Source organism: Varanus komodoensis, unplaced genomic scaffold (genome assembly GCF_004798865.1).
Source record: "Varanus komodoensis strain SLA01 unplaced genomic scaffold, ASM479886v1 scaffold70, whole genome shotgun sequence".
Lineage (NCBI taxonomy): Eukaryota > Metazoa > Chordata > Lepidosauria > Squamata > Varanidae > Varanus > Varanus komodoensis.
Genome location: NW_025336348.1, coordinates 2,149,792 through 2,170,592, shown reverse-complemented (window position 1 = coordinate 2,170,592; position 20,801 = coordinate 2,149,792). Strand labels below are relative to the sequence as shown.

At 44.0% G+C, this 20,801-nt stretch overlaps 1 protein-coding gene across 1 annotated transcript in view; it reads left to right on the top strand.

Annotated features, from left to right (window-relative positions):
* The first annotated feature begins 1,415 nt into the window (after window positions 1-1,415).
* The window catches only part of LOC123034672 (solute carrier organic anion transporter family member 1C1-like), a 28,372-nt gene continuing 8,986 nt past the window's right edge, over window positions 1,416-20,801 (top strand). Inside the window, exons 1-10 of the mRNA XM_044452205.1 lie at window positions 1,416-1,532; window positions 4,558-4,709; window positions 8,376-8,517; window positions 8,622-8,754; window positions 9,950-10,068; window positions 10,764-10,910; window positions 11,412-11,510; window positions 13,068-13,313; window positions 13,768-13,932; window positions 17,721-17,916. Of these exons, the coding sequence (XP_044308140.1) occupies window positions 4,581-4,709; window positions 8,376-8,517; window positions 8,622-8,754; window positions 9,950-10,068; window positions 10,764-10,910; window positions 11,412-11,510; window positions 13,068-13,313; window positions 13,768-13,932; window positions 17,721-17,916 (1,376 nt within the window). The 5' untranslated portion in view covers window positions 1,416-1,532; window positions 4,558-4,580. The remainder of the gene's footprint in view (window positions 1,533-4,557; window positions 4,710-8,375; window positions 8,518-8,621; window positions 8,755-9,949; window positions 10,069-10,763; window positions 10,911-11,411; window positions 11,511-13,067; window positions 13,314-13,767; window positions 13,933-17,720; window positions 17,917-20,801) is intronic.

Here is a 20,801-nt window from a genome sequence, read left to right as displayed (position 1 = left end):
CAGTCCTTGTGGAGATACTCAGTTATGGAAACACGCTCATGAACAGCTACCTTTCTTCCTTAAAATGCACATTTGTAGAAGCTGAAAAACAAGACAAAATGAATTTAAGAGTGAGCTAAAATGAACTTCAGAGTGATTTTAGAAAATTTTAGGTGAGCCTGACATTCGTTATCTTCAACTGCCATGGATTATTATTATTATTATTACTAATTATTATTATTAATAATTAGTACATTATTATGTACTATTGTATTTCAATGTATTTTATCATGTTGTAAGCCGCCCCGAGGTTTCGGCAAGGGGCGGCATAGAAATGTTATAATAATAATAAAAAAATGGAGTTACAAAAATGATTATAACCAAACAACAATCAATCAGACAGACAGACAGACAGACCGACCCTTAGGGGAAGAAAGAAGAACATGAAGCAGGGTGCTGCTTCCGAATGGAAGGCCCCTTAATCTACCATCCCAGACCTACTGTGTTTCCCATCTTTCTCTCCTTGCCATTTTCTTGATTAAATGAGAAGCAAAAGGTGACATGAGATGGACAGACCCCCATAAAGGAAGCCATAGCCTCGAATCTGGAAGAGCTGAGCAGGGCTGTCATGGATAGGACCTTTTGGAGGGCTTTCATTCATGGGGTTGCTGTAAGTCAGAGACAGCTTGACAACACATAACAATAACAACAAAAGATGAGAGGTTTATGAATGGAAAGTGATGACACCCAGAGCTCTTGTAAACTTCCTTGAATGAGGCCAGAGGGTTGCCCAAGAAAAGCCTTGTAGGGAAGCACCCCTAGAAAAAGTCCTCTGACTGAATAAAGCATGTCAGTCCCAGAGAAAAACATGGATATAAAAGTACTCATTTTTATTAACAAAGTGGCACCCTTGTTGAAGATATTACGGACCTAGAAAAGACACTGCCCATTAAATAATCTGTTGGTGGGGGATGGGAGGCCGTGGTGGAGAGCTGACTTTGCAAAAGCATTTGAGTAGGAAAAATAAAGTTTCTTCATTGTACCCTCCCTTCCCTTTGGTTGGCAGGTTCCCCCCATGAAGTCTTTTATTTCCTGGGAACAAGCAATTAAGGAGATCAAGTCTTTAGAAGGAGAAAAGAGAGAGAGAGAGAAAGTGAGAAAGCTTTATCACATGCATTCTGTCAAACTTGCTGTATGTTGTAAAGCAAGATCTCAAGAATGTTTAACTGTTTCTGCTATGAAATATTTCAGCTGCTGTTGCGCTCATGTCTTCTGTGTGTTCTGGAATTGGTAGTGGGGGAGGGAAAAGACCAACCTTGAAGGTGAGGGAGTGAAGAGAAACAACTCAGAAAGATACCAATCGTACTGGGAAAACAAAGGGCTAGTCTCTCCACCCCTTCTATTTTCTTGTCTCCTCTTTCTACCTCCAGATACAAGATCTACCCTGGACTGGGTTTGCCTGCAGGCTTCTTCCACCTAGAGGCCGGGAGAAAAGAAGATCTGTATTTGCTCGTGATTTCACCCACCAAGGATTGAATGTTGCTGCTTCCAAGGTAACGACGGCCCCTCGTCTTTTTCTCTTCTCTAATGCTGACTTTTTATTTCTGGATCCAGCAGACCACCATTCTTTCTGTGTCTTCCATCACCTGCCAATGTATTTCAAGTGATGAAAGAATCACTTGAAAGGATTTCCCCGTTGTGTCTGCTTTGGTTGTGTGTATTATTAAGGCTTACAAGGAAATTAAGAGTCTGTTAGAGAAAGTTTGTTTTCCTGCTGGGAACACTGGCTAAGTATGTGCAAGATGGAAGAGAGAAAGGGTTATCTTCTTTGGACTAATTTACCCGCTGTAGTAAAAGCTGTAAAAGGATGAGTGTTGCTACCCACTGGAGTAAAAGCAGCAGCATCTAAGCAGTCAGAAAGGTCTGGCTGAGCTGAAGTGCTGTGCACTCTGAAAGGATGTTTTTGTTCCTCCTGTTGCTACAGCTGCCATTGCTTTTTTAAAAGATGGAAATCTTCAGAAGAGTGGATGCGTGTTCAGACGTGTTCTGCCCATGAAGAAGGGTCTCCTTCTAGGTGCCAAGCATATTCTGCACCTCCCCATTGGCACATGGGGCAGTTTCCAACCGTATCATTCTGCCATCTCAGCTGGCGCTGTTGGAGCTCCACCGAATCTTTCTGTTGTTTAAGCGATTGCCTTTCATGCTAGAACGACCTGTTGCACAAGCAGATGTGCAACAGGTTTCACAAGTGGAATGCACAACCGGTTGCACAACAGCTTGGACCATGTATTGCACAAGAGTTGTGTGCAATAGGTTGCATGGTGGATTGCATAAGCTGACTGCTTGCACTAACTTGAGCTGGATTCTGTTCTTGCGCATAGTTTGGAAGTGAGTTACACTGATTCAGTGACACAGACGCAGTTAATCTTGCCAAATATACGAGGGGTCTTTAAAAAGTTTCTGCACTTTTATATTTTTTATATTTTTTGCTGATGGCATTAAAAAGTTGGTATGACACTGGGAAAAAAGCATCACAAAGGAAGGTGACTATGTAGAAGAATGATGTCATTTGTTTTTGAAATTCTTAATAGTTTTTAAAAGTGCAGAAACTTTTTGAAGAAGCCTATAATTGTAACTCCCATTTAAAGCAATGAGGCATGCATGATTGAATCAGAATTAATTTGTGGAAGGGATTCTGTTTCTCATTCCATGTTAAAAAATTCAAGCAATGACTTTGTAAATTCAGGAGTGGTCATCTATGGATTTTATAGTCTGAAGGCTGTACTGCAGTTTGATTTCATCAGGGGTTCTGTAGTCCTCAAGGCTTTCTGTTCTTGTACATGCATATTTCACTCAAGGTTACATCTTAGTTCATGTGGACTAGTGTCATTACCAGAGACTTCCAAGAAGCAGGCCTAATATGAAAATGGCATCATGCCAAATCTTTCAAAAGTTTAGCTTTGGGCAGAACTTTAAGATGGGTGTCATTGGATAGAAAGTAAGTTTTTTAAGGAAGATAAGGACGCATACTTACAATTCAAGCTACTTCACCAAATCACCCATGTGCTGGATTAAGAGACATCCAGAAAGAGAAATAAACTAACACTGATGTGATTGGGCATGCATTATTTCAAAGCGTTTTTATTATATTAGCATCCTATTTAGGAATTGTCAGCTGCCAAGATGGCTTTGAGCATTGGGCGGTATAGAAGGTAAATAAATAAGCAATTGAAGAAATGACTAACTAGTGCCCATATTATTGGTTACTAAGTCAAAGATTGTAGAATCCCAAAACCCAACAAAGAAAGCTAGCTTACCCCAGACAGTTAAGGACTGTGCCCCAAGGAGCTTACAAACTAAAATTCAGCTCAGGGAAAATGCTGAGCAAGGAGAAGGGAGGAGTGGGAGCATTAAATGGGGAAGAAATGCATGATTGTTTCAGCTAAACATCCTTCAGGCATCATAACTATCTCAGGATAAATTGCAGTATGAAATGGGAACGCATGGCTATTGCCAAGTTTAGTGAAAAAATCGTGCCATTGTGATTGTTTGGACTGCAACTCCCATTAGCCCCAGCCAGCATAGCCAATGGTTACGGAGGAGGTGTGCAGTGGTCCGAACATCTGGAGAGCAGCAGTTTGGAAAAGGGGAGCTTAAGGCCACAGAGGTCTTTAATGGCAAGGACCACAAGGTTGTGCTGGATCCAGAAGTGGGCAGGAGGGTACGGCTTGAGAGAGGAGGGTCGTTACGATCCTAGAAGTGTGAGAAAGTTCTGGCTGCAGAGGCATGCATTCAGACAACGTGAGGCAAAAGAAGGCAAGCGAGATTAGAGTGCAGGTGTCAAGGTGCGCGATGGCCAGAACGTGGACCAGAGTTTTTGCTGGGGGAGACAGAAAGATAGAGCTGCACTTTCCTCAGATAATTCTTCCATCCAGCCTGGTCCCTTCCATGTCTCTGGCTTTGAGGCCTCCCTTGATGGGTTCTGTCCTCCATCTCTGCTTTAAGTGTAATTACTGCAAGTGAATCGCAAGAGAGAGAGATGCAGCAAGATTGCCTTCTCACTGAGGATACTGCTACTGTCACTCTGTGTGAGTCAGCGTCTCCTTTGAGGGCTGGTCGTTTTTACTGCTGAACATGCTCAAATGCAGCTTTTCAAGTGTAAAGATGAAGTGGGCACCCTAGAACATGCCTGCAAATTCTCTGCACCTCACAGGTTCTGCTGGACTCATGCAGGGCCCCTTGACAAAAGATGTGAAAACTTCCTCACCGCCCCTCAAGTCACGCAGCAACAATTAGCCAAAGCACGAGCCAAAGCACAAAGCTCTTAGCCAAAGAGACAGATGTGGATCATAATAAAACTGTCTCTTAAAAGCCAACGAGGACCAAGTTACACCTATGTCCTAAAGGAGGGAATTCCAGCAACAGAGGCCAACACCAAGAAGGCCCCGTCTCTGGTATCCCAGTCTAATGCCTCTTAGTAGTGGCTCAGAAAGTGTTCTTACTGTTCTGGCAGGCTCCATTGGGTGCAAGTAACTTCAGATCACTTGGTCCCATGCCCTTTATTTTGATTTCTTCCAGACTGAGTGAAAGGGACCATTAAGATGGAAATCCCACCCAAAGAGAATGTGCAGCTCTTCTTGAAAAACACAGTGATGTCCATTGACAGGTCTTCTTCAAGATCAGAATCATCCACTTCAAAGGAGAAACAAACATTATGTGGTGGGATGAAGGTATGGTAAACACCGGGAGATGTGAATGTGGCCCTCCTGAAGAACCAACCAATAGCATATTAGAATAGATTCTTATTTAAAACTTATTCTGTTCGTTTTTGGAGAAATTTTGCACACACCCACATACACCCAAGCCAAAACAAAACAGCCTCTCATTATTCAGTCGCTTGCATCGGATGTCCAATATTTGAGAATCATTAGCCACTTTGAGTGCCATTTTCCTGGTAGAAAGGCAGAGTATGAATCAGTCAGTCAGTCAGTCAATCAGACAGATAGATAGTCTATGTGGTCATTCTTGTGCACATCCTGGCAACCCCAGGCATGGTTTCAGAGTGTCCCAGTACATATATTTCCCTCCTTTTCAGGCAAATACCAATGCATATTGACAATCACATGTTTAAGTCAGGTCCGCTTCCATTGCATTTCTCGGTTTTCATTCATTTGCAGAAGTCACCTAGGAATTTCTGCACATGCGTATGGATATAGGAAGTCACAAAACTTCACAATATCTCTGTGGGATCCTGTCGGGTGCTCCTCCATTCCCTATGTGGAGAGAGATTCCAATGACGGGGCTATTGGGTTTAGCATCTTTTGTGTAAGCAAATCCTGCAGAGCGTTTTCAAAGGCACAAGGGCTAAGAGAAGGAGGGTGTAAGAGCACTCCTAAAAGACAGAATATTTTTAGAAATCAGCTTGGGTGTTCCCTCTCCACATCTGATGGACTCTTTTCAGCTAGCTGCAGCAACACATATCTCTTTCCCTATAAACTAAACTATAAATAGATATTTGTTGTTTTTATGTGCTATCAAGTCATCTCTGACTTGTGGTGACCATACAAATTATTCTCTCCGAAATATCCTGTTCTTAACAGACCTACTCAGCTCTTGTAACCTCAAGGTCATTCCTTTCTGGATGCAGTCCATCCATCCCATCTTTGGTCTTCTGCCTTCAACTTTCTCTAGCATGATGGTCTGGGCCCACCTTCTGTTGCCCAAATTGGCACCATCAAATTCCGGGAGGACGAATTTAGGTCCACCCCAAAATAAATGAGCAAACTTGAGAAAGTGCTAGCCTAGCGTGGTGGCAGTTCTTAAGCACCGTAAGGTTCTAGGTTGTGGACAGTGTTTGGCTTGGTGAATGACAAGTTGTGAAGGCCCAATCAAGCCTGAGTATAATCAAAACATACATTGATTGATTGATTGATATACTGCCTTTTCCTGCAAAGGACTCAAGGCAGCTTACATCATTCTCCTCCTCCTCCTTATCCCCACAACAACAACCCTGTGAGGTAGGTTGGGCTGAGAGTCTATGACTGGCCCAAAGTCACCCAGTTGGCTCCGTGGCTGAGCGGGGACTTGAACCCAGATCATCTGAGTCCCAGTCCCAGCTCTTAACCACTGCACCACACTGGCTCCCAGAACTTTGGACTGTTGCTGGCACAAGGCGCTGGGCAACCCACCCACTCCTAGCTTTTCCCAGCAGGGGTTCCTTCTCGGATCCCAAGAGTGAGGCACCTACTGACACCAGGGGATCAAATCTTCTCCAAGTCTCAGGACAGACTGGCACCTCACTATGTCCCTTGTTTGGAGAATTAAAAGCTAGTTGTGTTCATTAAACTTGTATTATGAGACAAATAATATCATTCCCCCTCTGCCTGCTTCAGTCGTAATCCGATTCCCTTCATTGAATAAACGTTCAGTTGCCACTGAGCCATTAAAGGAAGCTTACCGACTCCAAAAATATACAGACAATCATATTAAAGTGCCAACACGCTCCCCAGGTTTGGAGGTTTCTCTGCGTTGGACATGCAGTTGCTAACCAAGCAGGGTGTGGGTTTGTTTTTGCCGTTCCCCACATTGGCCTTGTTTAATGAGTATTAAAAGATGAATCTTGTGTCAGCTTTTCTTTAGGTGAAAATGGACTTTTGGGTGAAAATGATCGTTTGGTGAAGATGCACCCAGAATCTGATGGAGTCGAACCTTGTACCTCTCTTCTGGCTTTGCACCGATACTCAGAAATCCTGCAGGCTCAAATTTTGGAGGGGAAATTACAGCATTTGAATACCTGGCCACAGATGGGTTTCAGATGGGAGTTTTTGCCAATAGTGGACCAGGGATCTTAATGTAAATCTAAAACTGTTGGACCAGACAGCTGTAACCCCAAACTATTTTTTCCTTGAAAATCAAAAAATCCAAGTTGAGTTGAATCATAGTCAAGACTTTGTCTTTGCTTTTACCAAATTAGGCAGCCTTCATTAGCAAGGAAACTTTGTTTGACAATGTCATTCAGTTCAAATTAAAATGAACTGAATTAAAAATGTGAACCTACCTCATTTTGAACTTCTGAGTCCATGCACAAGCCAAGCAATTAAAAGTATCACTTCTCTTAATTTTGTGAGGATCAACATTTAAAGATGTGCAGAAACAAATCTTATATTAGGGATCCAATTACAGAAGCACAAAACAATATATATATTGAGGATGTACAACTCTGACCTTGGGAGGAGTCTCCGAGGTCAGAGCTGTGACTCCAACCTCGGAGAACATTTATTCCAACCTTGTAGCAGGCATAGTTGGTTCTGCACCCGCTGCGGTTCTGAGGTTGGAAGACCAGCCTTGGCCATGGAGGTTTGTGGATGTTCTGGAGGCTGCATAGAAGAAGAGTGAAGTTCTGTCAAGATGGGTTTTAAGCTCATGGCACTTCTGCCTCTCCTCGTGCTGTAGAGAAGAGAAAATGGCTTAGACTGCTGAAATCGGCCAAGCCTGTGCTTTGTAGGAAAGGAAAAGTCTGGAGGCAACCTTCAACTCTGTACGCCTGCCCCCCATTGGGCACTGATAATCCACTGAGTGTGGGAGGTTGTAGGCAGCCATGAGGCTTGCTTTTTTCAGTCTTCCGTGTGAGCTATACCTAAAACTGGAAGCATGCTCAAAGGGCAAGATGAACTAAACTAAATGAGAAACTCCAATAAACAAGCTGGCTCTGTTTTAGAATACAAGAAAACAGAAACAGAAGGGGCCTGTAACTCCAGCTCCCTGTTCGACTTCCACAGGTGGTCACCCATCCAAATTCAGGCCTCTGTCTTTCCAGCTCAGCAAAGTTGACTCAACATTTTAACCCTTTTAAAGATTAAGACTTTACAGGCAGTACAAATCTCCCAGCCTGATGTTCTAATAGTGTTTGATGAGTAACTTGCATTATTGCCTCTACATTTTACAGCATTTTGCAGGTTAAGATAAGCTTTGGAAGGCATTGCTTGTTATCCGTAAAAGGCTAGAATGTCAAAGCATTTGTCTCATTAAGAACTGAACTCAGCTTTGCTGTTTCCTGTAACCACCAGGGGAAATTGGATACGTGTGCAACCATCAGAGGTCAAATATCCTTACAGTGTAATCTTAACTATGTTTACTCAGAAGTAAGGCCCATTAAGTGTGATGGGATTTATTCCCAGGGAAATGTACATTGGACTTCAGCTGTCCAGTGCAACCTTAAGCATATTTCCTCAAAAGTAAATCCCATTAGGTTAAACAGGAGTTTCTTCCTGGGAAGGGTGTTTAGGACTATAACACAATTCCAGGCATGTCTCCTCAGAAGTAAGTTGCACTGATTTAAGTGGGGCTTGCTCACAGTTTGGCACAATGTTGTTAAAGGCTGCTATTTTCTTTTGCAGATTTTTCTTGGTGCATTATCATTTGTTTACTTTGCAAAAGCCCTGTCGGGAAGTTATCTGAAAAGTACCATCACTCAGATAGAAAGAAGATTTGATATCCCTTCTTCTCTCGTCGGGTTAATAGATGGGAGTTTTGAAATTGGTATGTGACATACACTGAGATTTTTACGTAGATATGCTTTGTAAGTGATGAATGTCTGGTTTTCTTATAGATCTTCTTGGTTATTCTTTCTATGTTTCTTAAAGGGAATCTTTTAATAATAATTCTGGTGAGCTACTTTGGAGCCAGACTTCATAGGCCAAAGATAATTGGAGCCGGCTCCCTGATCATGTCAGTTGGAACATTTCTGATTGCCATGCCACAGTTCTTTATGGGACAGTAAGTACATTGTAACTGGTCGTTAAAATATCAGAAAAATATCTGTATAGTTCCAGTTTTCTATCATAGAATGCATATGTCCACCTTTAAAAATTGCTTGCCATAAAATTGACACTATATAACTGATAAATAACTATTGTATTGTATTGTACAACTGATATATAATATAAGATACAGATTGGCTTTAATGTGCTTACATATACAAGAGGGTTTAGTTTTGTTGAGCATTGCTCTTCAAGGTAAATGAAAAGGGTTATTATGATTTCCGGGAGAATATCAACAACCTCAGATATGCAGATGATACCACTCTAATGGCAGAAAGTGAAGAGGAACTAAAGAGCCACTAGATGCAGGTGAAAGAGGAGAGCGCAAAAGTTGGCTTGAAACTCAACATTAAGAAAACTAAGATCATGGCATCCAGTCCTCTCACTTCCTGGCAAATAGATGGGGAAGAAATGGAGCTAGTGACAGATTTTATTTTCCTGGGCTCCAAGATGGTGACTGCAACCAAGAAATTAAAAGATGCTTGCTCCTTGAAGGGAGAGCTATGATAAATCTAGACAGCATACTAAAAAGCAGAGACATCATCCTACTGACAAAAGTGCCATATAGTCAAGGCTATGGTTTTCCCAGTTGCAATGTATGGCTGTGAAAGCTGGACCATATGGAAGACTGAGCGCCGCAGAATGGAGGCCTTTGAATTGTGGTGCTGAAGGAGACTCCTGTGAGTCCCTTGGACTGCAAGGAGATCAAAACAGTCAGTTCTAGAGGAGATCAACCCTGACAGCTCTTTAGAGGGCCAGAGACTGAAGGTGAAACTCAAATACTTCGGCCACCTAATGAGAAGGAAGGACTCCCTGGAGAAGAGCCTAATGCTGGGAACAATAGATGGCAAAAGAAGAAGGGGACGGCAGAGGATGAGGTGGCCGGATGGAGTCACTGAAGCAGTTGGTGTGAGCTTGAGTGGACTGCGGGGGATGGTGGAGGACAGGAAGGCCTGGAGGAATGTTGTCCATGGGGTCACGATGGGTCGGACATGACTTCGTAACTAGCATAGCATTTTTCAGACAGAAAAGTCGGAAAGCATGACCACGTACTGTAGGATTATTTGGAACCTAAAGTAACTTAGAAGTGTCCTTTCCCCAAAACATGATCAGGTTGCATCCTTGTAAGGCAATTGTTGGTTTTTACACAGCTATAGGTATGAGATATTTTCTTCCTCCAATTCAACTATCAGCATCTCTCCGTGTCTGCAGGAGCAAAACCAAATAACCGTCTCATTCTTGGAAAGATCTCAGGCAAAAATCCATGCAGGTAAGACTAGGCTGAACTGCACATGATGAGATACTTTATTGCATGCTCTGAAAATATAATATTTAAGCTGGGCTCTGTTTCAGTCTGGTTGCTTTGGCCCCAAGGAATACAGCAAGGCTTCCTAGTTCTCAGCTTAGCCTTTGAAAAAAATGTTTTATCCTTTCAAGTTTGCTTTGACTTTAAAGTTATATTTTAACTCCAGGTTAGCCTTCTCCAACTTGGCACCCTCAGAAATCTACAGCACCCATCAGATCCATCATGTCAGCTGTGGATGACAGGAGCTGTAGTCTGACCTATCTTGAGAGTGCTAGGCTGGGGAAGAATGTTCTAAATTATTTCATTGGCACTGTGAATGTATTGCATGGCTGATTGATCTTATTTCAATTACTTGATAGGACTTAACAACTCTAGTTTTAATAAATCATGCACAAGCATGTCATAACTGAATAGTAAGTTGATGTTTATTGTGTGAGATCCACAGCTGAATCTTGTCTTATCAAACAACTAAAGTAAGCTATTAGTAAAGAAGGAATCCTTTTAGAAGTTCCTGATGCCTTCTGTGTTAGAAAAGGAGCTTGTGTGTGACAAGCCTCAATAAGCGACGGAGGGTTTTGCAGGTGGGAGACTTTGTGCATCTGAAAGGTGTCAGGGTGTCAGAAACTGCAACCCACAGATTCTCGGGCTTGTATGCACAGGGTGTGAAAAGGAAGCTGGAGTTTCCATGTGGATCTATGTGCTGCTGGGCAATCTGCTGCGTGGAATTGGGGAAACACCAATCCAGCCTTTGGGAATCGCATACATCGATGATTATGCCACAAAGGAGAATGCAGCCTTTTATATTGGTATGGTTTTCTTTAGAACTTCAAGACATCTCTCTATCGGTCCTTCTTCTCGTCCTCCTCCTCATCCTCCCTCTCTCTCAGACACACGCACACTGTGCCACACTACAGAGAGCTAGGATGGTGTTGTGGAGAAGGGTGCACGGCTGGTCGGCTGGCTTCTAGTCCCCACGCAGCCTTCAAACTTACTGGGTGGCTTTCTGCTGCCAGCCATGGGCCTCGCTCCCACTGGCAGCAATGGAGAGCTTCACGGGGTGATTCCAGGCTCCGGTACTGTAGGAGAGGTAGAAAGCTGGCGACCAACACAGTCATGGGCACATGGCAACTTCAACCTGAATCCAAGGAGTCAGGAAAACAGAAATTTTGCAGAACACATGAAAACCCATCCCTTTGAGTGAGTTGTCCTCCTCCTTTTCTCCTCCTTCCTCTCTCCCTCTGGCTTATTCTCGATCAAAAGATTAAACCGTGCTTGTAAGTAACGTGCCCTTCTGCTTTCTTTTACAGGGTGCGTGCAGACAGTCGCAATCATTGGCCCCATATTTGGCTTTCTTTTGGGGTCGTTGTGTGCCAATCTGTATGTGGACATTGGCTTTGTAGACATGGGTGAGTATGAGCGTTCTGCCCATTTCTGTTAGCGACACAACATGCAAGGGACACAAACAAGGTTATTATCCATAGAGCCGTCCTTGGCAATGTAGTTTGTGAAGATCAGATCAGGGTGGTGGTGTGAACACATGGGGCAAAGCTCCAGGCCTCCCCCTGGCTCTCTTCTGCCCCTTCGGGGGTGATCCATGCCACTTAAGGTTTGCAGCAGCAAAGACACACATTTCCCCTTTACAACAGAGCATGCCAAGACCATGCCTTGTAGAAATGTTGAGCCATACGCTTTGGGGGCTTCTGGGCATGCCGTATGCCTTCAGCTCATGCCCTGTTTCCATATAGTAAATGGCCTTGTGTTGAGCCGCTAGAATTTGTGGCAGCATTAAGCACTGATTTTGGTGGTGATTTCAGTGGTGGTATATGTGTGTGTTGGGGGCGGAGGAATGAAAATGGACCCCGGACTCTCCACAGTTATCCCCTGGACCTGCTATAAACAGATATATACAAACGTTAAAACCTGTTCAGTTATAGAAAATAAATGTGTGCATAATACCCACTTGCAAGTTTTGGCTAAGTACATAAAGCCAACTAAATTCTCATGGAGTAGGTCTTATATAACAGACACTACTTCAGCATATCACTTTGAGTTGTCAGTTTTTTTACCAAGGCTACTGAGTACACCCAAGTACACCCAAGCCATGAATCACTCATCTAGAAGGGGATTAAACCAGAGCTGAGCTTTGCTATTCCCAATGCCCACGCATTTTCATCCAGAGCATTTCTCTGCCCAGGGATCGACTCATATTTTCTCAGACATGTCCTTTGCCATGCTCAGGCTGTCCTTTTCCTTCGCCCCAGGATAGGAAATATAAAGTTGGATGCATCTCTTGCTGAGAATGTAGACAACTTTATTCAAACATGGCTGTGAACCATCATATACTAGGTAGAGATGGTTGAATGCAATTAATTTGATTTTATTCCTGTTTCCATTTGTTTTCTCCCATTATTTTTGGTTCATTCTATTCCTGCACCAGGTTTTTGTTACTGTTAACATGTCAGTCTGCATGAAAGTGTGTATGTACTTTTGTGTGCATTGTTCGAAACACCCACGTGGAGTTTCGTAAGGAACTCTTTCCGTTAAATAAGCAGTTTCTGTTGCCCTTTTCAGAACGTGCACATTTTTTACACACCTGTTCAAATGTACACATTTTATATGCAGCTTTTCATGTATGAACTGCATCACAAACTTCAGAAAAGTGCAGGTGTCAATATCTACCTACACGCTTGCTTGTTATTTAGTTTATGGAAGTATCCATTTGTTAAGTTTGTATTGAAATGTAAACAGGACAAATTCATTGCCCATCTTTGAAAAACTTTTGAATACTTTCCCCACTGAACCAATAAGTATCAGAAGCAGCATGCCTACTCATGTGCAGGGGTAGATGTGTTTCTTGTGGTTCCCAGTGCAAACACCTTACGGCACCCTTGCTCCATATCTGAAAAGCTGGCAATCTTTTGATCATTTCTGTAGATGACGGAACCCTTTGTTTCTTTCCCTAGACAGTATAACCATCACTCATAAAGACTCCCAGTGGGTAGGAGCTTGGTGGCTCGGCTATTTGATATCAGGGGTAATCAGTGTTCTTGCCGCTCTCCCCTTCTGGTTCCTGCCAAAGCATCTTCCGCGGCCAGAGGCCCGAAAAGATTCCAGCACTTCCTCTGAGCAATCCAAGTTCATCACAGAAGATAACAGAGACTGTGGCATCAGCTACCAGGAGCAAGTCAAGTTTCTTGAGATGGCTAAAGGTGAGGCCACCTGGTTGGTGAATTGACAGTCATTCAGGCTTTTGATCTAGCTTTCAATTCAGCTAGCGTTTCCTCAGCTCATGGCAGCAATCGCAAGATTGCTTGGCCTTCTGGGAAGTCAGCACATAACCATAACCATGTCTTCTCCTCACATTGTGGCTATCATTCCATGCGTGGTTTACTGGCTGACCCAATATGACATCGTTGCAACAGTGGAGTGGATCCAGACTTAGTCATACATAGGGTAATGCTACTTCAATCAATGGGGCTTGTTTTTCTCAAGAACAGTTGAAGTCCTATTTATTTCAGTGGTCCTACTCTACGTATACCTGAAACTGGATCCAAGCCTCTGCAGCGACTTTCACTGGGAAAATCATTTTGCATGCCAGACTCCCACCACTGGTTTCCAGCCTCCTTGTCAACCATAAGGCAACCATTTGGTTTTGTTTTTCAGATTTTCTGCCTTCACTGAAGAGCCTCTTTGGGAATCCAGTTTACTTCTTGTATCTTTGCTCCAGCGTCATCCAGTTCAATGCTCTCATTGGTATGGTGACATACAAGCCAAAATACATTGAGCAGCAGTTTGGACAATCTCCTTCAAAGACAAATTTTGTCATAGGTATGGCTGAGTTCCGTTTTGTAGGAATGATGAAAATATATGTTGTGCTGGACTTGGTGAATGGAATAGTCATACTGAAACAAACGATCGGTTTTGATATAGCACTTCCGTTAGTTGCATCATCTAAAGCAGGGGTAGACAACATGATGCCTTCAAGACGTTTTGGATGACAACCCTGCTAAACAACAGCTGGCATGATCAATGGACAAGACTTATGGGATTTGTAGTCTAAAGCATCAGGAGAGTAACACGCTTCCTACACCTGATGTGAAGCAACATTTGAAGGCAGATGTTACTCTATTGGGCAAAATACAACAAGAGTTTTGAAGGAAGCAATAAGATGGGTGAATTTTATGCAGGAAGTCCAGTACAGCCTGTGGGTTATGGGTCTTAGAAATAGGACAGTTGCCTGAAATCCTGCTGAAGGTAAAGGGTACAGCAAGACCCCCGTATCTGCTGGGCCAGACACCACATTTGCAGTTCACTGTGGTTGCCCTTGGCTGAAAGAGAAGTCATAACATGTTGTAAAGTGCCACAAGAAATCTTAAGGTGTAAGGAAAAAATCTCTATTTAATAGGACAAGGGGGAAAATTGCATGCTGAGGTAAGAACAAATGAAATTGGAAAAAAGAAATACTAAGTCCAGCTTAGTATTTGAGTCCAGCTTCTAGGGCTGCAGCAATCACCATTGTTAAAAGCAGTCAATTTCTGCTCCTGGACCAGGTCAAAGGGATCCAAAAGTCTGTATTGGGAAACAGATTGCTGTGTTTGCTATTATGCATGGTTTCAGGCATCTCCTGGGGGTCTTGGAACAGATCCATGTGGAAATGGGGGTTCTGCTGTACTTCTAAATCCGACTTTGTCACTGGATCCTTGGTGGGCAGAAGTGCCTGCTACTTCTATGACTGATCCTGAACTAAAATATCTTGAGATTATCTGAGACTGGATTCTTGCAATCTGCTTCAAGTGTAGCTGCCCTTAGTCCCGGTCCGGAAGTTGCAGCTGGGGCAGGGCACAGTTGCGAAGCTGCCAATGTGGTCCCTTTCCAAAGAAAGTTCCACATCTGCAGAGGGTGCCGCACTGCCTGCCGGAAGAAGTCTGAGGTTCTCTTGCTCATGTGCAAAGCACAAAAGAGGGAAGGAGGATGTACAAATTGCTTCACCCCTTAGTCCGCTTGTCGACACTCAGTTGGCATCTTTGGTGTTCCTTTCATTTTTCATTTATTACATTTTAGCCCACTCAGTGAGCCCAGCTTCTGGGACTTTGCAAAGAATGCAGTCTTAGAAATGTATAATAAAAACCACATACACACAAGCTTATAGATATACAATATCCAGAGGGACGCATGCATATCCAAAAGTATTTTGAACAATTAAACAAGAGTTCAAGACCTGATTAAAACTTTATCATATGCTGTCATATGCCTGAATGATGACGGTCTTAACCTAGCTTCAAAAAGGTAGCAATGTGAGTACCAAGTGGGCCTCACTGAGGAGATCGTTCCCTTACAGGGAGCCACCACAAAGAAGGCCTCCTCATTGCTGTTTGCTCACCCTGCCTTGGGGTGGGCCTTCGAGAATGAATGCTGTATATGGTTGGGTTTGGTGCAGATCTTTAGACTTCTGATTATGACGTGGCTCTTAAGTTCCGGCTTTTCGGAGGGGCAATCCAATCAATATGGTCTCATTCAATAAGTGAATCAATCAGTAATTCTTTCATGTCTGATTGTTTTATATTGCAATTCCAGTATTCCTGTCAACAGCTTTGAGAGTCCATTAGGGTTATAAAAACTGGTGTGAGAAATAAACAAACCGCTAGCTTTCAGCAACATGCTTTGAGATAGTACGAGAAGATGGTTCTAGCCTGGGAATTCGTCTTGCATTAAGAGCCAGAAGATGGGAAACATATGTACCTGATAGTGTTGCTGGCAGACCAGAACCCAAGAAAAGAACTCCAAGGGCTCACTCAATCATGCCTGGAAGGCCATGGAACTTCACAAAGCCAGGAATACTTTGCTCCCGTTGGACTAAGATCCATGCAAGAGGATTGCTGGCTCCCCTAACTTCTTGGATCGCTCCCTATGGGATCTCACGTAGCCACATCGCACAGTATATTCAATACAGGGGAAAGATTGAACAGTGGAGAGAACTAAGGGTCTCCAGCAGAAGGTGTTGTTCTCCCACCCACCTCAGTATCCCCTGCAGCCTCTTCCTACCCAGATTGCCTCAGAAAACATGCCAGAGTTTAGGGATGACTTCGACTCTTGGATATTTGAGATCAAGTTCATTCCATTCCATTTCTGTATACGGCTATTTTTTAACTTATGTAGAAACTGAGTTTGTGTGTACAACATATGCTTTTTGTTTTGCATATTTCAACATACGCATATTTTCCCAAGTGCTTTGTTGAAACACACTTTTCAGAAATATACCTATCTTTCGTGCACTTTCCTTAAGACAAGTTGCATGAAAAAGCGTGCGAAAATGCAGAATATGGTAGGCAATTCCATTTTGACTTGCTGGATAAAAATCCGTAGAAAATTAAAGCAACCACAGCAAGCTTGCTAGAATGAATTTCTCACCCATCCTTCCCCAAGTTCGCTCTGATAATGTCTGGAAGAACAGAGATAATCTCTGAGTTAATTCAAGGGAAGAGTTGGAATGCTTGCTCATCTCGTTGTTGACAGTTCCTGAGGACTTCCTTCCTGAAACCATCTGTTGGAAGACTGTCACAAGAGGAGAAGGCTTCTGATACCTGGTAGAAGGATCTATGTCAGGTCATTTCGCCTTTAGATCAGTTTTGGCCCACTGATTGGCAGTTGCTGGAGTATCATCTACTGTACTTGTTCCTAGAAGATGGAATTTCCTGGCATGCTCCCTCTTATACTGTAATCTGTGCTTCATAAGAGGCAACAAAGCACTCAAAAAAGCATTCTTGCCCATAGCACAGTGCCCTCCATTGTATGTTGAGCTTTTCCTTAGGGTTAAGCCTTCAGCTATGTGTGAAACGATTTAAAATTGTGCAAAGCAGAGAAGTACCATTTGTGAAGAATATGCGAAAGGTTAATTGCTGCTATTAGAGCATAATCGTAATAACAGTTCAAGTCACCGGAATAGGTCCAGATAATCTCCCCTTTGGGCAGCAGAGGGAGGACAGGCAGGGGGAGAGGAGACAGAAATGGGCCCCTTCAGATTTCTGCCTTTAACAACTACTAAAAAATATATATGGAAATATTCACCTGGTGGATTTTCAGATTAATTCGGAGGGCATGATGCCAGATGAATTCTGAGGGATGTGGAAAAAAGGGGGGTATTGATAGGACTATCAAATGTTTCTGGGGGAAATCCTCAGTTCCCCTCTCTATAAGACTGAATGCCATGATGTAGTGGAACCGGAGTTCACAGGGACAATATACCGGCATTGTTTTATGAGCGGGAATGGTGCAATCTCCTGCCACCTTCCTTAGAATTCCCTGTTCCCTCACGGCTTTACCGAAATCCTCAAGGTAACAAGCAAAAATGTTTTTCCATGCATTGTTCCTTATAATGCATTTGGGGTGGCTTGGTCTTGAATGGCACTTGAGACCCATAAGCGTTGCAAAAGCCCTGCTCCTAGCAAACAAAAACGGTTAGCGCTGCTCCGGGCCAGCAATTCTCACAGCTGCCTGCAATTTGCAACTGTCCTTGGAGGTGTCCCTGTGGGGGCAGCTGTGCAGAGCGCTTGCACTTCCTAGTTTACCACTGCACCACGGGCTATACTGAATTGATTTGTCTCCATTGGGAACTGCAGGTCTCATCAATATTCCCGCCGTAGCCCTTGGGATATTCTCCGGGGGGCTGATCATGAAGAAATTCCGGCTGGATGCTTTGGGGGCAGCCTGGCTCTCCTTGCTTTCATCCTTGGTTGGTTACCTGCTGCTCCTTTCGCTATTTGCAATGGGATGCAAGAATACAGATGTGGCTGGACTAACCGTCTCCTACCAGGGGTATGTTCATTTCCTGGGAAAGGGATTACTGTATCAAATGAGGCTTTACCTATCCATTTTTAAGACTCTGGCTACCCTGTCTCCCACCCGGCTGCTGAGCACCAAGCAGGGAAGGCTTCCCCAGGTGTGAGGGAGCCTTCCGGGGCAGGAAGTCGGGCAGACAACTTCCTGCCTCAGTTCAGTGGAATGTTGACTGAGCAAGGAAGAAGCTTTGTGTGTTCTCTAGAGTTTCTTGGGTTTGGGGCTTGCCCTTCAGAGCTGTCTTCTGGATTAATCTCTGGATCTGATTACCCCACAATCCTGGTTTTCTGCTTCCAGCTCCTGACTCACTCCAGACTCTTCCTATTTCAGTGCAGGTTGTACCTTTTGTTTATGGTCCATTTGCTAAGGAAATATCAGCCCATTTGGATGATGTATTCTCAAAAATGTTGGAGGGGCAGGGAGAATCCTCAAAATGGCCCAGTGAGAACTGATCTCCTGAGTGGCTGTTGGAAATTGTGGGGAATGAAGAACTGTGATGAGGAATGGAATGGAACACTCTGAAAGAGGGCGTGGTGGGCTGGCTGGCTGGCTGAAACCCTTAAGAGGAGCACTCCAGACTGCTGCATTTTTTTGCAGATTGTACTTGTTGTATAATCTTGAATAGTGTCATTCCAGTACTGTTGGCATCCCTTTGAATTTAATTTTTAAGCAATATTGGATCACTTTGATCCCCCCTCCATCTTTAAAAGCATTTCTGGGTCCCTGAGGAAGCAGATTGCAACAGATATTTTGAAAATTCGGCTTTTCCCTAAATCTACAACAGGGAAGCTTCCTAAAATTCAAGATAGTAGGTCAATGTACAATGCATTCTGAACACGGGGTAGTGCCCAATGTTAGAGCTACTAACTTCATCTCATTCATTTCAGTGAGTTTATTCTATGCAGGAGTAACATTTTCATTTGTTTACACTACCCGTCCTGAAGATGAAACTCAAATACTTTGGCCACCTAATAAGAAGCAAGGACTCACTGGAGAAGAGCCTAATGCTGGGAACAATAGATGGCAAAAGAAGAAGGGGACGGCAGAAAATGAGGTGGCTAGATGGAGTCACTGAAGCAGCTGGTGTGAGCTTGAGTGGACTCCTGAGGATGGTGGAGGAATGTTGTCCATGGGGTCGCGATGGGTCGGACACGACTTCGCGACTAACAACAACAACAATCTGTATATCATTCCCTATCTAGGCTGATTTTGGAGCTACAAAAAGTAAAAAGCTAAAAATTAAGAGCAATATATTAACAAACAAGATGACAGAACCATGGCTGGTCAAGAAGAAAGGCTTCCTAGAACAAAGATGTTTACTGCAGGTGCTGAAAGTAGCGCAGTGGTGGTACCTTCCTGAGTTGGGGAATTTCATAGAAGTGGGGCCACCACAACGAAGGCTCTTTTCCTGGTGGACTCCAGCCAGGCCGTGGGTCTGTGTGGAACCACCAGGAAAATGTCCTCCAATGATCTCAGGGACTGGGCAGGCTAGTAAGGGAGAAGGCACTCTCTCTGGCATGCCACCATGGTATCCTCGCTCCTCTCTTGGCCATATGTGTAAAACCACTGGGAATGTTTCAGTCTTTGCTATCAAGAGGCACGTAAGAGTGTCTGAGGCTGTAAACACACACTGAGAAAGAGAGAGAGAGAGAGAGAGAGAGAGGGAGGGAGGGAGGGAGGAAGGGAGGGAGAGGGCTCTTTTCTCAAAAGCATGATTTTGAGAAGAAGCCATGCATGATTAATGTTTATAAAATACACTCAGAACGAGCAGGAAATCCAGCCTGAATCCAGAACTAGTTGAAAAAGCCTTATCCATTCTCTGGTCTCTTGAATTTTTTTGCAGTGCAGCAGCTGCCATTCTTCATTATCTTAGGGCAGAACTTGGGTATGCCCCAATCAGTCCGGTCTGGGGTACCAGTCAGAACTTCTGGAGCTTCCCGGACAGCTATACCCCTCTCATTTCCCATAGGTATTTTATTAGCTGCCAAATGTTTGGGGATGCCCCAGCCTTTCCACTTGCCCATTCTGTAATGTTGAAGACCTGCCCATTCACAGCCTCTTTATTTCCCAGTTTTCCACCTCTTTCGCCTGGATGCTGAGCATTTTAGAGACTTTTCCAAGGGACCAGGGCTTCAGCCCTTCCTTACAATAATGGGGTATCTGAGGGGTGAATGGGCTCCTCCTCCCACCATTCTCCCCCCCACCCCACCCCCCATTATGTCCTTGCAGCTCTTCCACTGCTTGGATTCTTGGACCCCGCTCACCCCTGAGGACACAGCAAGGGTACCCCCCCCCCCCGGGGGATTCCCTGCGTTGTTCCTTGCTTGAAGAATAGGAGAGATGCATTTGGGGTTTTGATCTCTTCTGATCAAGTCCTTTTGACAGCAGTGAGAAGGATGAACAGAATGGCAGCATTCAGCATTCGGGCTCTTGGCAGGTATTAGCATGGTGAAGCCTCAAAGGAGGGAGGGTCATGTGGTAGGAACAGAAGAAACATTGGGGTGCAAGTCTCTTGCCTCCGGAGAAGATGCACATACACCTCTGAACTGGGAAGTTTTGCTGAGTCCTGTGCCTGGAAGGGGCCCAGAGTTGGGGATCTCTGTTGCTTCCAGAGCTCTTGCAGAACATTGTCTATAGGTGGCTGGTTTTGGTCATTCTAGATTTAGTGGAGAAAAGACCTTTGAGACGCCACCTGGAATTGGCAGCAGCCTGCAGGCCCAGCTGCCCCTTATCTGCCCTGGGCATGTCCCTCTTTTCTCCTTCCCAGGAGGGCAACTAACCTGTCTTTGTGCACCAGCTTCAAATGGATCTTGAGTGTCAGAGCTCCAAGCTGGAGGAATGAAGTTCTGAGTTCCCTTCAGCTC